Genomic DNA, 16,412 nt, shown 5'->3' with positions numbered 1-16,412 from the left:
CTGCCTTGAGCAGTAGTAAGCTCCCCGTCACTGGTCACTGGAATTATTCAAGAGTCCAAAGGGTCATCTCTTGGGAATGACCACTTACAACGTTACGTGGTTGCTTTCCACCACATATGTCTGCATGTCCCTGAGTGACCTTTTAAATTCCAATATGCTAGAGAACACTGTGTGAAGGTCTAATAGTGAATCAGGTTAAAGGGTGAAATATCACTGAGAGTCAAGCTTAGAAGAAGCTTAGTAATATATACATTTCTCCTACAGCATTTACGCCCCGCCATGATTCTGGAAACAGATAGCATCCTCTATTTAGTTGATACAAACTTTAAATTCTAGACGAATTTTAAAACAGAGATCACAGTTTATTCTTCCTCAAATACTCCCAGGAAGTTGAAACTTTTTTGTCTTCTTGTCTATAAAATCTATGGTTTTATTTAAAAATCCATTTGCTGTGCTATAAGACGAGATTATGGTAAGAATTAGATTCTAACATCATACAAACTGCATAACTGTACGGTTTTATCTTATTGGAACTTTTGACTCAGGTTGTTTCAACTGGAAGTTTTACACGTTTATGAAAAGAGATGCAATTATTTACTGAGCATTGAATCCTGAAGACATTTACAAATACCCACCCCCTGACCCATACATGGCCTTCTTCACAGTCCCTCAGAGTCCTCCTTCAGAGCACTATCAACTTTTTAAGGACCAAAGAAAATGTTCTTCGCCATGTCTGTACGCTGGCCATCCTCTGTCCTGCAGTCTCAGCCATACTACCTAACAGTTTGTCAGTCCAGACTGCTTTATCCAAAAGCAGTCACAACAACCCCCTGGTTAGATCTGACTCTTACAATTTAAATTAAGTGCCCCCAAATTTTCTCCTTCTGTATCAATAAGTTTCCACAATCCCAAGAACAAAACATAGTAAAACTTTAATTAGTAAAATAATCTAATCTTTAAGATATGAAGCTTTGGAAATTCGAATCTTGCTGCCTCGCTAGCTTGCTTAGCTGCTCGTCTGCCTACCAATACCACAAGAGACCTGCAGAGCCGTATTTCAGTGTGTGTGTCCGTTCGGGTAGGAACATCTGTACGACTCTCTAAACCTGGAGAACATTCTGGAATTCCCCATATCTGAAACCTTAGGGAGCCTGAGTCCTAAAGAAAAATCATAGGTAACGGTTCTTATAATCACAAAAACTGAGTAGGTCATCAGCTAAATCTCTCAGACCTGATCTTGTTCGTTTGTGATTCTCTTTTTTATTTTTTACATGAGGAAATGTGTAGATACTCCCCTATTTTATACCAGAAAGTGAGACATTTAAAAGCTGTTGGCATATTAGAAAAGTAGTACTAAAGGAAACAAACATCAACACAGGTCAAATCTAAATAAACAGTAGAACAAGATAGGCTATGAATAGAAGAATTCTTGGTCACTGACGTCATTAAGAACCTTTATTTACTGTATAAAGTATGCACAGCTCTGATACTCTGATCATCTAACTTTCCTATCAGGGAACAAGGAACCTTCCAACTTACCATAAGACAGATAGCAGATCTTCAGATAGCGGTCCAGGCTGACAGCAGTCATGGTAATCAGGCTTCCGCAGCCAAAGAAAAATCCAGCCCATCCATACCAGCGGCAGCCAAACCAGCCAAAGACCCAGCGGTGGCAGAAGCAAGAGATGATGGTGAACGGCTTGCCTACAACTAAAGCATCAAGTCGGCATCAAAGGAAGCTCATTGAGGTTAAAATCTTCACATGTTCACTCAACACAGCTGGCCCTTCATCCCTACAGACACATTTCAAGGTGTTCAAGGTGTGAGTTACACACACACATACACACACACACACATACTCTTACTTCATTACACAGAATGGATAGATTAGTAAATTTCTGACAGTTCATCAGTGGCCCACCACAACAAAAATGAAAACACAACAGGTCTTGGTCATAGACATAAAGTGATCAAGAAGGAAATAGGCTGAAAGTTTCCTCCAGGCTGTCGAGGCTTCACAGAACTTGGAGGTGCTTTGTAGTTAACAGTAGTGTCTGCAAGACTCACAGTTGGCCAAAGTCCTGAGAATAAAGTGACTGTTGAATGTCAGGCCGTAAGTAGGACATTTTTAACGCACCCCTGCCTCTTGGAGAACAACTCAAAAGAAGGAGCAGAAAGAATGTAAGAGCTTCAGGAAGGGACAGCGACCCGTACAGAATGCTGACATCATGATTTGATATCCCATGTCATGACATGACATAATGTGACTGTCACATTCCTGAGCTCATAGTATATGTGATTAGCTGTACCAGGTGGGGAAAGCTTGTCATCATTCTGTCATGGGAGGGAAGGGGATCACAGGTGTCCGTTTCTCCCTGAAGATTTATAAGTACCTAATGGCTGCTGAGGAAGGGAGAGAGATATTCTTCAGTGGTGTGCAGGATCCTGTACACAATTCTAATATAACTCATTGAGACACACATACAAAAGGACTGTTAGGGAAATAGTAAGGAATTAGTGAGAACGATGGGAGAAGGAGAGGCAGGAATGAGGGAGTGAACTGATTTTAATATATTATGTACATGTATGAAAGTGTCATTTTATATTAATATATGCAAATAATACCATTCAAAAATACCTCTTGACTATTTTTACAATGGTACTGATTTTTTTCATGAACTGAGTTTGAAATTACCCTGAAAATTTTACATTCATCCCAATAGTCAAAGAGCATTTTTAAAGTTAAGTATTACTTTACTTACTGTTATAATTGTCTCAAAGAGATTTGGCTTCAAGAAGTACAATAGATGTGACCCCAGAGGGCAATGACAGCGGTGTGATCTTTGTTAACCTTTTATTAAAGTGGTTCATTTCGAAGATGAGCAAGAAAGACACTATATTTATAATAAAACATCCAAGAAAATTTTTCTCTTAAAGCGCAATTTTTCTAAACTGATTTTTCCTCTTTGACTGTCTAGGACCCCCTTGTTTTCCTCCTGTCCAAAATTAGATATTCACATTTGAGTGTTGAATAAGTGTTCCTGGGAACAAAGTTTTTTCTACAGGGCCCTTCAAGAATCTATTCAGTTACATCAAGCCTATTGACAGACTTATATCTTGGCCTCCAAAGCAAACATCATTGGGTAGTCAATTAATACCCAACAAAGACCTCTCTTGTAGTCTTTAATAGTCTTGCCTATTCAGAACATTTGCAAATTTCCCATTCAGGAAGTACCTTGTGTCCAAATGTATTGACTATAGGCTCCTGCTGATGTGTGTTAGCAATTACTCCACAGATTATGAAATATGCCTCATCTAAGTAAGAAAAAATAAAATAAGACTCCTTGTCTATTCTTGGGACTCTTTTCCTTCTATTGGGTTGCCTTATCCAACCTCAGTGTGGTGGTTTTTGCCTTGTCATGATGCATTTTTCTTTGTCATATGAAGTTGTTGTCTCTTCGAGACCTGATCTTTTCAGAAGGGAGATGAAGAGGGAAAGGAAGGGGGAGAGGGGAGATGGGGAAGAGCCGGGGAAGAGTCTGAAGGGAGATTGTGACCAGAATGTGTATCAGAGAGGAATCGATTTTCTGTTATATATATAAAGATAGTAGCTCTTAGACAAATAAATACTTCAGTGCAGGGAATTGTAACCTTTACATATGCCATGCACTAGCTTTTCAAGTCTGCTGATACTTCCCTATGTAATATCACGATTAACAAGTAATGATAGCTTCAAACTCACTTGGTTTCTATTTCTTCTGTTATTACAACATCTAAGATTCACAGAATAACGACGAATAGATGTAGCATAGTAGGCATCCATATGTTGACCAATTCTAAAAGAAATGTTTCTTTTGGTTTGTGATGATGTTGCAGCTCAGTTTCTGAGTGTTTACCTGGGGTACACAAGGTCCTGATTCAATATTCAGGACACACAAATCAGACATGGTGACAATGGCCTGCAGCTGTAGGGCTCAGGAAGAGGGATTCAGATCAACCTGTACTACTTAGAGAGTTGGTTGTGATCCTGGGCTACGTGAGACTATGACTCAGAATGAGAGAGAAAGAGAAAGCAAGGGGGGAAAGGGAGAGAAAAGAGACAGGAGGGAGACAGAGACCTTTAAATCTCTTATTATTGAATGTGATATTTTTGCTGCATTTTAATCAAGAATACTCCTTCATTGTACTAACTTGTTAAGTATTTTTAACCAGAAATACATACTAAATTTAATTAGAAGCTTTCCAATGCATCTTCCATAAAATCTTACACACTGTTCATGAGTTTTCTATCCTCGTTGAATCTGTTAATACAATCGCTCCTTCTGTGAGCTGGTGATATGGTTTCTAACACCAGATGCAACATCACATACTGAGTTAAGCCCTGAGTAGTGGGATTTGAGAGAGGGAAAGGGGAAGGTCATCTATACAGAAAGAGAAACCATGCCTTGAATTCAGAACAGGGGGAGTGAAGGGCCACAGAGGTGTGTGTCTCACTCATATTCTCTTAAACTAAACTTAAAAACATCATATACATCATATACATATACATCATATACATATACAATTGTTTTCAGGAAAACATTCAAGGACAAGGAAAATGGGAGAAACAAAATCTTGGAATTGGAAGGAACTTTTCTAATACAATGATTTTCAAATGCTTCCTCCTTGGGGAGTCTGAGAAGCTTTTCTGCCAGCACAAATATTTCTGTGTTTATATATACATATATCTGGGGGTGTATGTGTGTGTATATGTGACCCATATGTATGTATGTATATATATATATATGTATGTATATATATATATATATATATATATATATATATATATATATATATATATATAGAGAGAGAGAGAGAGAGAGAGAGAGAGAGAGAGGAATGTTTGTATGTAGACATGCATATGTGTGTGTGTGCGGAAAAGTGTACTGTCTGTGCATGACTGTGTGTGAGGCAAGACTTATGGAGAGCTCAACCTTCTTTCAATCAGGAAAAATATCATGTCTTATTTATGGCTCTTTATGACATCATTTGATGTTTTTGGTTTTGTGTTTTTATTGCTATTGAACAGAGAAGGACTAGTCAGAGCAGATGGAAACTATCAGAAGTGGGGAGGAGTGAAGGGAAATGGGAGAGGAAAGGAGGGAGAATGAATAAAAAGTATGGAAACCAGTCCTGCAAGAAAACTCATCGCGGAGCTGGAGAACATCATACTAAGCGAGGTAACCCAGTCTCAAAAGATCAATCATGGTATGCATTCACTAATAAGTGGATATTAACCTAGAAAACTGGAATACCCAAAACCTAATCCACACATCAAATGACGTACAAGAAGAACGGAGGAGTGGCCCCTGGTTCTGGAAAGAGTCAGTGTAGCAGTACAGGGCAAACCCAGAACAGAGAAGTGGGAAGGGGTGGATGGGAGAACAGGGGGAGGGAAGGAGGCTTATGTGACTTTTGGGGAGTGGGTGGGCCTGAAAAGGGGAAACTATTTGAAATGTAAATAAAAATATATCCAATAAAAAAATACAAAAAAAAGAAAAGAAGACTCATCACTTTGTACACTATTTCTAGAAATTTACAAAAACTGTTCACCAATCACTTCTTTAAGCTCTTCCATGTTTAGATTAAAACCAGATTCCCATGTTCTCTTGCAAATTTTCCTCCTCTATTTATTCTTTGCCATGCTTGTTCTGTTGAGTTATATCTTACTCAGATACAAGATAGTCAATGTAATAAATGTAAGGTTCAAACACAAGACAGCTATTAGTAAATGCAGGGTTCAGTATGCTTACAACCAGGCCCAGAGAGAAGCGAGAATCATGACAGAATGATAAATAGGAATTAGTGGGGTGAGGAGAAACAGGATGCAGAGATAGACAAGAGTCAGTAATTTACATAAGGAAGTGACATTTAAGTAGCATGAGGATCAGTAGCCTGAAAAGTCTTCAGGGCAGAAAAGATAGCAAACCCCCAAAGCTTGCAGAAAATCCCTTTGTGTAGAGATCAAGGCAGCAGAAGAGACGAATGTGGCTTGGAGACAAAAAATAATATCCATGCTAGGTCTCCATCCAAAATGGAGGTTTTGTTTGCTTTGTTTTGTTGTGAGGGGTGGGAGGCAGGGGAATGTGTGTGTGTGTATGTGTGTGTGTATTGTATGTGTGTGTGTGTGTGCGCGCGCGTGCGTACGAATGCTCACAAATGCACACACGTATGTTGCTTGATTTTGAAACAGAGCCTCATGTAGACCAAACTGGCCTCAAACTTACTCTGTAGCTGAAGATACTGGATGACCCTGGACTACTGAACATCATGCCTTTACCTCCCAAATGCTAAGATTATGAGCTCCAACACTTTGTCCAGCCTGGCGTGGAGCCTTTGATGTGTCTTGGCAAGGTCAAGCATCAATATCTCTGTGTCTGTCTCTGTCCTTCTGCCTGTCTCCCTCTCCCCCTTCTCTCTTCCACATAGTAGAATGCTCCTGGGCCTGGTTCCTGATAGAGTCACCGCAGTTGTGTTCTGCTTTGCTTTAGCTGTCAGTGTCCAGGACTTCAAACCCCCAGACCTGCTGATAGAATTTGTCGGGAAGGAATTCAGGCAGTGATTTACTTTTTCTAGCTCTCTCCCTTACTCTACAACAACATGTTCCTGAATTAAGAGCCTCTGTGCTAAGAGAACCTACATCTGCAATATGCCTGATTCTAGAACGTGCTTCTTCGGTGTTTAGAACAGAATGCAACTGGATCAAAACTTTTGACCAAAAATCTATCCTGTCTACAAGAAATCCAGGGATGGAAGATGGAGCAGAGACTGAGGGAATGGCCAACCAGTAACCACCAGCCCAACTTGAGACCCACCCCATGAGCAAGCACCAGTCCCTGACACTACTAATGATACTCTGTTATACTTACAGACAGGAGTCTAGCCTGGCTGTCCTCAGAGTCTCCACCCAGCGGCTGACTCAGACAGATGCAGACACCCACAGTCAAACAGTGGATGGAGCCTGGGGACTCTTATGGAAGAATTGGAGGAAGGATTGCAGGCCCCAAAGGGAATAGGAACTCTGCAGGAAGACTAACAGGGTCAACTAATCTGGCCCCTTGGGGTTCTCAGAGACTAAACCGCCAATCAAAGAGCATACATGGGCTGAACCTTGGCTTTCCCACATGTATGTAGCAGATGTGCAGCTTGGTCTTCATGTGGGTCCTGAACAACTGGAGCAGGGGCTATCCCAACAGCTGTTGCCTATATGAGGGATATGCTGTTCTAGCTGAGCTGCCTTGCCTGGCCTCAGTGGGAGAGGATGTACCTAGCTTCAAAGACTAGGGTAGGGGGATACCCATTCAGAGGAGAAGGGGAGAGGGAAGGTTTGTGGGAGAGGGTGATTAGGAGGGAGCCAGCGAGAGGGATGGAAAGTGAATAAGTAAAAAATAAAAAATAAAAATAAAAATAAAAATAAATAATAAATAATGCAGCTGGCTAAGGAAAAAAAGACAAAATTTGTTAGGATATATTGGAAGAAAGTGTATCATAGACACTAAATGTGACCCAGATTTACCAAAGAAAACTCAGGTGGAAGAAAATACCTTCTGATGGATTCCTCTAAGCTCTAAGCACATTCGCTGGGGAAAGAAGGATGTGATTTCTACATTTCTAGAGCAGACTGGTGAGGCTGAAAGCAGTTTCTATGTATCAGACCAATTAAGAGCATTTAAAAAAAAATTCTCATCTTGTCTGTGTCAGTCTTAAGCAACAGTCAGCTATTACTCACTGGTGAAATAGCAGATTTTAGCAACTATCACTCATTGGTTGAAATAGCAGAGTGCACTAGGACAGACATTTTACAGACAGAACTAGGAAGGGAGCCTTGGGAGACCAGATGGAGAAAAACTGATCCATGCCTGCTGCTCTACCGCCATCTCGTGGCAGGAGCCGAAATGGCAGGCACTTTGCAGCTTTTCACAAACCGAGAGGGTTCACACAGGTTTGCAGAGCCTCTTTCCTCTTCTAACGTACAAACACATTTACCACCCTAAGAATTTATGATATTGGAGTCTATCTGTCCCCAGGAGCGCCTTCTCAAGTAATGTGTGTGTGTGTGTGTGTGTGTGTGTGTGTGTGTGTGTGTGTGTGTGTGTGTGTGTGTATCTGTGTGTCTGTCTGTAATCTCTGTGTTTCTGGGTGCATGGTATGTCTATCTGTATCTCTTGTCTGTGTGTTGGGTGTGGTGTATATGCACGTGTGTGTGTGTGTGTGCAAGTGCATACATTTGTATATGCAAATGTGTAGATTGAATATTAATGTTAGGTGTCTTTCTCTACAATCGCTTTGCCACCTTATTGCGGGGCACTAGAGTCTTTCGATGATGCTGTTGTAGTTGAAGCCTCCCCCCCCCCCATGTTCCTGTCTCCACTTCCCAAGACTGGGCTTACAGGTATGTAAGCCCACCCATAGCAAGGACTTTATCCACCAAGCTTCCTGGGCACTTCAATTAAACTCCCTTACATTAGTACTTTTATGTGCCCCCTATAATGTTTTGTTTTGCTTTGTTTTGTTTTGCAGCCAACTTTAAGGATGGTGGAAGCAGAAGCTTCTAGTGAGTCCTTGCGCTACAATGACAACCACCAATGCCCCAGAAGCTCTCTCCTCCTCTCAGAGTGGCCTGTCACTGTCTCTGGCTGGCATTTCCCCTTCAAGATTCTATTGTCTTACAGTTTATTTTCACCAGATTTCCATGCTGGCAGTAACATAGTCAGAGTGCAAAGCAGTGGGCTGTTAGATCGAGAATCCGTAGCCCAATACAATCTGAAATATAGGCAGTACCATGCGTTGTCCAAAACTGCACACTTAACACTTAGCATTTCTGGGAGAGGGCTTAACAGTGAGCTTGGAAAATGCTTCAAGGATAAAGTGCTTGTCATGTAAGTGTGAGGACCAGAGTCGGGATCTTCAGCACCTATGTAAACCCTGGGTGACCAGCCTTTGGGAAGTAGAGATAGTGGATTTCCTAAGGCAAGCTGGTTAGCTAGAGAAACCAATTGGCAAGCTATGAATTCAAATGAGAAATGCTGCCTCAGTACATATAGAAGACAAGGATTGAAAACAGCAATATTGGCTTCTGGTTTACACACACCGTACATGCACATGCGCATGCACACACATGTATGTGTGCCCACATGCACATGAATATTTATGCACACAAACAAACCCATGAATGTGTAACCACAAGAAATTACCTGTATGCAAATATGCAGACACACACACACACACACACACATACACACGTGTAATTGTTCAAGGAAAAAATAAGTAAGAAATAAAATATTTAGCAAAAATAACCTAGCCATAGAGCCTCAGGCCTACAATCCTACCACTCAGGGGAGGCAAGACAGTGAGGAGCTCAAGGTCATCTTCCCCTACAGAGGGAGTCAGGAAACACCCTGGGCTCGTCTCAAAAGCAAAGGAAGGAAAAGAAAAGTGGGACAGGAAAGAGACAAAGAAAGAAACGAGCAAACAAAAAGAAGGAAAGAAGGAAAGAAATAAAGAAGGCAGGAAAAACAAAAAATCATTTTGTGGTTTCCTGTTTTTCTTTCTTCACACAATATATTTTGATCATTGTTTTCCAAGCTCCTCCCAGATCCTCTCTACCTCCCTACCCAGCGGCACGCTTTCTCTCTCTAAAAAGAAAGAAATACAGGAAAGAAAGAAAGAATTAAATGAAAACCAAACAGAAAACCAATAAGACAAAAAGAAAAAGCTCGCCAAAAAACTTGGAGTTTGTTTCACTTTCACTGACTATTCTTGGTCACAGGGCCTGCCTGGAGTGTGGCACTCCACTGGAGAGAATTTAATCTTTTCCTTTCCCTCTGGTATCAATTTGAAATAGCTTCAGGTGGGAAGGGGGGGTCCCAGTTTTCTAGAGAGAAGTGGACAGAGGTCCCATGCCTAACCAGAAATGATAAACAACCTCTTAATAAATATGTTACTAAATAAGATTAAATATATTAATAAGTAAAAAAAAAAACTGTTAGCTGATGCCTTTAGCAGCTGTTTCATTGACTGTCTACAAACATCACAAACACGCTTTGTGATGGGAAGAAGCAGGCAGGAAGAAAGTGAGTTCTGGGCCAGCGAGGGCTTTAGAATAGTTAATATCCCAAAGATATCTCCCACAAAGAAGGAGCCACGTGGCTGAATTACCTGATATCCCCAGATCACAGACTGCTAGATTGATAGTCATTATTTCTGCAGGTCTCAGCTTCTTCTTTCGTCTAGAAGACATGTAAAGGACATACCCATTTCCAAATGTAGAGAGAATCCCTGCAAAGAAGAATAAAACATCCCATCGTTACAATGAGGATGAGCATTCATTTGCAGATGAAACACTTCACATTTAAAAAAAATGGGACTCCACAGATTTAGAGGGTAATGACAGGACACTAGGCAAAAATCTAAGTTGAGAAGATGAAACAAAAGCATGGATTGTGAGTGACAGGCAGGGAACGGGTCGCCTCAGAAGGGGCAGGAGTCAGGGATCACAGGACTGAACTTACCCAGGCAATGGAACCACTAACTTCTCGGTTAGGCTCAGGAGGATGTGGGAATCCCAATGGTCAGTTCTTGTACCGGCCCCCAGGGCAGAGTGTTTTCCTCAGCCATTTTTAGAAAGTATTGGCTTTATGTGACTCCCTCCCTTGGATAAATGGAATCAACCCCTTGGCTATGTATAAAATCCTGAAGATAAAGTCAACCAAGAGAGGTGACTTCAGTGCCACTGTGGGCTCCCATAGGAGCACCGGCATGTGGGAAAGGTGTGGTCAGAGGTGGCTGTTGTGACCCCTTTGCAAGGAAGGGGTCATGTCCTCAACACAGGCCCCAGGACTTAGATTCCTGCGGTGGAATGGATCCTCACTATCTGGAACACGGGAGGCCTTCAGCTACCCCTGGACTAGCTGTCGAGGGTAAGTGCATAACCACTAATAACATAATCATTCCCCTCCCACCAAGGAGAGAGAAAGTGACCCTCAACCCACCAGACAACAACAACAACATACATGTGTTCCCAAGTTTGAATATTCTTTTATTAATGACAAGTTGGTTTGGATATTACAATGAAACTGTTCACAAGTTCTTACAAACCCAATTAAAAAATATCCAAAAAAAATAGACCCATTATCTACTGACTGTATTTAAGAAAAGAATACACCTACTTCCATAGCTTAACATGTAGAGTAGATTTCCTCAGGAATTCTTGCTTCATAGTGTAGCTGTGTATAAATGAGAATCTGGTACAGCTGCCTTCAGTAGTAAGGAATAAGGAAAGTATTAACAGGAGAGACCCAGCGTTTTTCTGTTTAAATTTCTACTTTACTTCCTCCCCCACAATTCATTTAAGGAGGCAAGGGGAAAAAAAGGATGTGTGTCTCTGCTGGTGGTGTAAAACCACCGGATCTGAGTGCACGGTGCTTTAGGGAATGCTCACACTCTGGAGCCAAAGATGCTTAACGGTCCATGAAAGCCTCCTTAGCTTTCTTAAAGCAAATGGGGGAGGGGAGACTGAAGGGATTGTGCAGAGCCCTAGAGCAAACTAGATAAAAGGCCACTCCTAATAAGAAACCATCTAGCAAGGCACACTGGGAAAGAAAAGTACAAAAAAGCAGCTCAAAAATAGTAAGACAAATTCCATCTTTGTCACATCCAAAAAAAAAAAAAAAAAAAACCAAAAAGAGTAAAAACAGTTAAATATTCACATGCAGTCAATCCAGAAAGTTCCTCAAACACCCTTTGCCTGCCAGCTTCTCTTGAGATTATTTCTTACTTGCGTTTTTCTTAAACTTTTTACTAACCCGATTTCATAGGGCTTCACCCAGTGCCCATCATGATTTTAAAAAATAGTGAATTCTATTAATGCCGTGCTCAGCTGTTTCTGTGAGCAACCTTATCTGCAGATGAGCATTAAGAGAAATCAGATATATATTTTTAAGACTAAGAAAAACAAAATTAAGAAGATAGAGACTGTGGGATGGACTTTTTTCTTTTCTTTTTTCTTTTTTTTTTTTTTTATCGTCAAAATCCTGCATCTTTTGTGAATAGACAGGATGGAAGGCCTTCCTCGTAGGCCAGTTAATAAAACAGGTTTTAGCTTGGAGAAAGGGGAATGGCAAATGGGTCTCACACTTATTTCTCCTGAATACCAAATTAGGGTTTCTATTTTCATTCTTCAGGTTCCCTTAAATGTCCTAGTAGTATTTAACAAAAATGGCCAAGAATGTGGCTCTGTCCACTCTGGATCCTTTAGAAGGATCTAGACAAGTCACAAGCAGAGATGGGTCTAGAAAGACTACAATCCCCTCCATTCTCATCCAAACCCTGTTCCTTCACTCACCCCAAATGATTATCCTGTGCCCTCAGTTCGCCCAATGCTCCCTTCACTTGGGGACTCCCTTTTCAATGCCTAATTTTTAAGCTCCACCCCAGCACTTAAGTCTCATTTTGATTCCCTAGCAGCCAACATGCCTAAAATGAGAACTTCTCTCATTTCCCACCAACACTCCTGCATTCTCTTGCTAAAATCCTTCAAGCCAGGCAGGGAATAGGCCTAGAGACATTTATCTGGTTAAAGACACTATTTTCAAAGCATCCTCTGCAACTGACTGGAACAAATAGTTTAAATTTGTGAAATGATTCTGCGTCTGCCTTTTCTGATCACTGAGTTTAGTTAGACATGATGTGGAGTTTATTCTGAGGCCCTCTCAATTTCGGCAGAGGGTTTCTATTTACTGCTCTACCCCAGCTACTTAAGAGTAGCCAAGAGTGGATACTTCATATATTTGTGTTCAAAAGGCCAAATTTAAATGAAATGAAAAGTAGTCGAATGCTCACAGGAAGTACGAGGACCCTGGAAATTATTTTGCAACAGAGCTTGTGAATTAATCTCGTGAGTTCTTTCTGCCTCAAGCACTGACCATAAAGGGATCTATGGAACATTCTAATGTGGTGTTTCCAATTTCAGGAATTACATGGAATTCTTCGCCAGTCATAAACAGATGAGAGAAGGGGGGAAGAGAAAAAGGGAGGGAGAGAGAGTGGAAGAAACAAAGAAAGAAGGGAGAGAAAGAGAGGTTGAGAAAGCAGGCTCGAACCAACATCTGAAATATTAAAGACACATAAGCCTCAAGACGGAACCCACCTGCACACAGCTCACCCAAATTTAATCTAACAACTTTAAATTAAAGAAATGCAGTAAATAATTATTTTAAAGACAGTACCACAGTGTAGCTCTGGCTGGCCTGGAGTTCTATATAGACCAGTTTGGCCTCGAGCTCATAGAGATCTGCCTGCCTCTGACTCTCAAATGCTGGGGTTAAAAACATGTCCCACCACGCACAGACAAACTGTCATTGGTGCAAAATTGCATTGTGCAATCCAATAGAAATATAAACCAGAAATGTGAGCTATACATATGTTGGTTTGTTCTTTTTCTGGTAGTCACATTAAGCAACAAAAAGCACATAAGAAAATTAGTTTTAATAATTTGATACTTAATCTACTAATCGATAAATTATGTAGAAATCTAATCTGTAAACTCATAATCCAGAAATTATGAGTTCAATAGACATTCCATGTTTCAAAATATCAGTAAGATGTTTGTACATTATTTTCCAAGTACTAAGCCTTCAATAGAAGGCGTGCATTTTCACCACAGTATGCTCATTTGAAAGGTAACAGTTTGTGTGCTCAGGAGCGGCTGCCAGTTTGAATAATACAGTCTAACACAAGACAGATTCACCCCTGTGTGTGTTATACACAAAATTCTTTTCACCATATTAGGGGGTTTTATTGATCACCAGAATAATTTCTATCTTCTCAGGACTGAGAGGGTGCAACTTTTAAAGCAGTGCCTACTGTCACTGCTATATTGGGTCAGAGTTCCCTCAGTTATGAGAAAAGGAAGCTAAAGTAGATGTCTAAGGGGCATTCTTTTTAAAACAGAAAAATTATCCATCATCACTCTTTTGATATCCAGAAAACAAACCTACTAGTCAAGTGACCAAAAAAAAAATAGCTTCGAGATAAAGAATTCACTATGACTGTTCTTTGGATTATTAACGGAATATTTATCCTTAATGACAGCAACAGTTACTTTTTATGAAACACTGGTTGACTGTCACAATGCCAAGTCACCTTCTCCATCTGCTAATACCCATGTAAATATCGGAATCATTTGCACAAAATCAATACAGCCTGTGAATTCTCTCAATGCAACCTCCGACGCAGAAGCATTAAGGAAGCTTACCGATTATCGTCAGGTAAAAGCCAGCCACTAAGTCCGCTTCCCAGGAAAGTTTGGAAGCAAAGGGGTCCTCGTCTGGAAGATAGTGGCGCAGGCGCTCATCCTGAGGCAGGGCAGTGTGGTTCAAGGCCATGCTGGTCTCACACCCCCAGGGGTCTGTAAAGCAAATCAGCAGAGATCTCAGTTCGTGAATCCGCTCACAAACGCATCTCTTGCCCTAAAACAAAAGGCACACTCCAGGGCCCCACGGGTGATTGTTACCTAGTGGGGAAATGTTCACTGTTTTTTTTTTCTTTAAATGACGTAAATACACCAACACGCAGTTGTTCAATTTGCAGTCTAGACAAGCCTGCATCTTCTCCTCAGGCTGCCTCTGAAGCTTTTCACACCTCCCCCCAGTGAATAAAAGGTTGAAAACCTGGGCAGTTGACTTCTGCCAGAGGAGGAAAGAGAGTCAGTTTTCTTTGGGGATGGGACCTCTGGTAGGAGGCTAACTATGGTCCAGTAGGTGGTCCCGCAGCCATATGTGCATGGGCAACACGACTTAGACTCACTGTGTTTTTAAAAAACACACATATATGTGTGTGTGTGTGTGTGTGTGTATACACATATGTATACATATGTATATGTATATATATATACACACCAGCAGAGATCTCAGTATATATATATACTAAATTCTCAAAGAGTAAATGTTAAAATATATATTAAAAACTTAGGGCTGGGGGCTAGAAAAATGGCTCAGTGGTTAAGAGCACTGGCTGCTCTTCCGCAGGTCCTGAGTTCAGTTCCCAGCAACCACATAACCATCTGTCATGGGATCCAGTGCCTTTGTCTGGTGTGTCTGAAGAGAGCAACAGTGTACTCAGAGGCATAAAACAAATAAACAAATCTTTTTTAAAATAATTAAAAAACTGGCGATGCACATGATATGCTTACTGTGTCTCCGGGTTTGGTCCCCAGAACCCAGACTGGGTGGCTCACAGCTATCTGTATCTCCAGCTCCGCGAGGGTCTGGTACCTCTGACAGTTTAGGCATTGAAACTTACCACACACACACACACACACACACACACACACACCACAGAGAGACACTCACACACATACACACGCACAGAAATACGCAGACACACATGCTCATAGAGACACATTCACAGATGCACACAAAGAGACACACATATACATACACACGCATGCACACGTATACAAATACCCACACAAAGACAAACTCACACATAGATACACACAGATACATACAGAGACACATGCGTACATACATAAATACATACATACATACATGAAAAGGCATGCGCATACATATATACATACATACATACATACATATACACATGCACACACACACTCAACACACATACACGCTTAAAAATAAAATAAATCTTAGGAAAAATAGGCTATTTAGAAAATAATTAGGTCTTGAGTAAAGCACACAAGGCTAGCAACTGGAAGGTTTAGAGTTTCTTAAAACAGACTCCATGATAAAATCCTGAGCAATGAGATACTCTTAAAGCACACAGAATTCTGAACTGTTTCTTTTGAGTTCAGGGTTTGAAAGGTTTACGAAACAAACAACAACAACAAAAAAAACCCTTTGAGTGACACTCTGCAGAAACCCAAGTCCCATGCTGGCCCTCCCTGGTGAGGAAGGAGCCTGTGCTTCTGGGAAGTGACACACATTGCAGAGAACATGCCGTCCAGTGAGATGGTAGTTACTTCTTGGTATTAAAGGAGGAGAAATACTTTGAACCAGCTCATTTCAAATTGAACCAGTAGGTGGCACTGTTCCACCCTCCAAGACATTCGAAGTAAACGGAATCAGCTCTCCAGAGTCGCCTTAGCCTCTCACAGGGTGACAGGCAATCAGTGGGTGTCAAAGAGGTGCTTTCAGTTTCTGTAAAAGGACAGATTTAACCCCTTTCTGACAGACAGTTTGCAGTCCACACAAGGCTTTTCAGTGAGAAATGGCACTTGGCAGAAGTTACTATAGTTTGAGACACTCTGTAATTAATATCCATTCCCATTCTCCCCAATTAGCTGTATAGGAACCTGGCTGCCAAGCCCACCCCATCTCAAGCCCTGCCCATCCAGAGGAGTTCTGTTAACT

General features: G+C 41.1%; 1 protein-coding gene across 1 annotated transcript in view; it reads right to left on the bottom strand.

The window, feature by feature from the left end:
* The window catches only part of Opn5 (opsin 5), a 50,510-nt gene extending 36,087 nt beyond the window's left edge, over positions 1-14,423 (bottom strand). Inside the window, exons 1-3 of the mRNA XM_052191793.1 lie at positions 14,294-14,423; positions 10,198-10,317; positions 1,540-1,710 (exon numbers count right to left, since the gene is read on the bottom strand). Of these exons, the coding sequence (XP_052047753.1) occupies positions 1,540-1,710; positions 10,198-10,317; positions 14,294-14,423 (421 nt within the window). The remainder of the gene's footprint in view (positions 1-1,539; positions 1,711-10,197; positions 10,318-14,293) is intronic.
* Between the last annotated feature and the right edge of the window lie 1,989 nt (positions 14,424-16,412).

Source organism: Apodemus sylvaticus, chromosome 9 (genome assembly GCF_947179515.1).
Source record: "Apodemus sylvaticus chromosome 9, mApoSyl1.1, whole genome shotgun sequence".
Lineage (NCBI taxonomy): Eukaryota > Metazoa > Chordata > Mammalia > Rodentia > Muridae > Apodemus > Apodemus sylvaticus.
The sequence above is the reverse complement of the archived record's forward strand: the minus strand, read 5'-3'. Positions and strand labels throughout refer to the sequence as shown.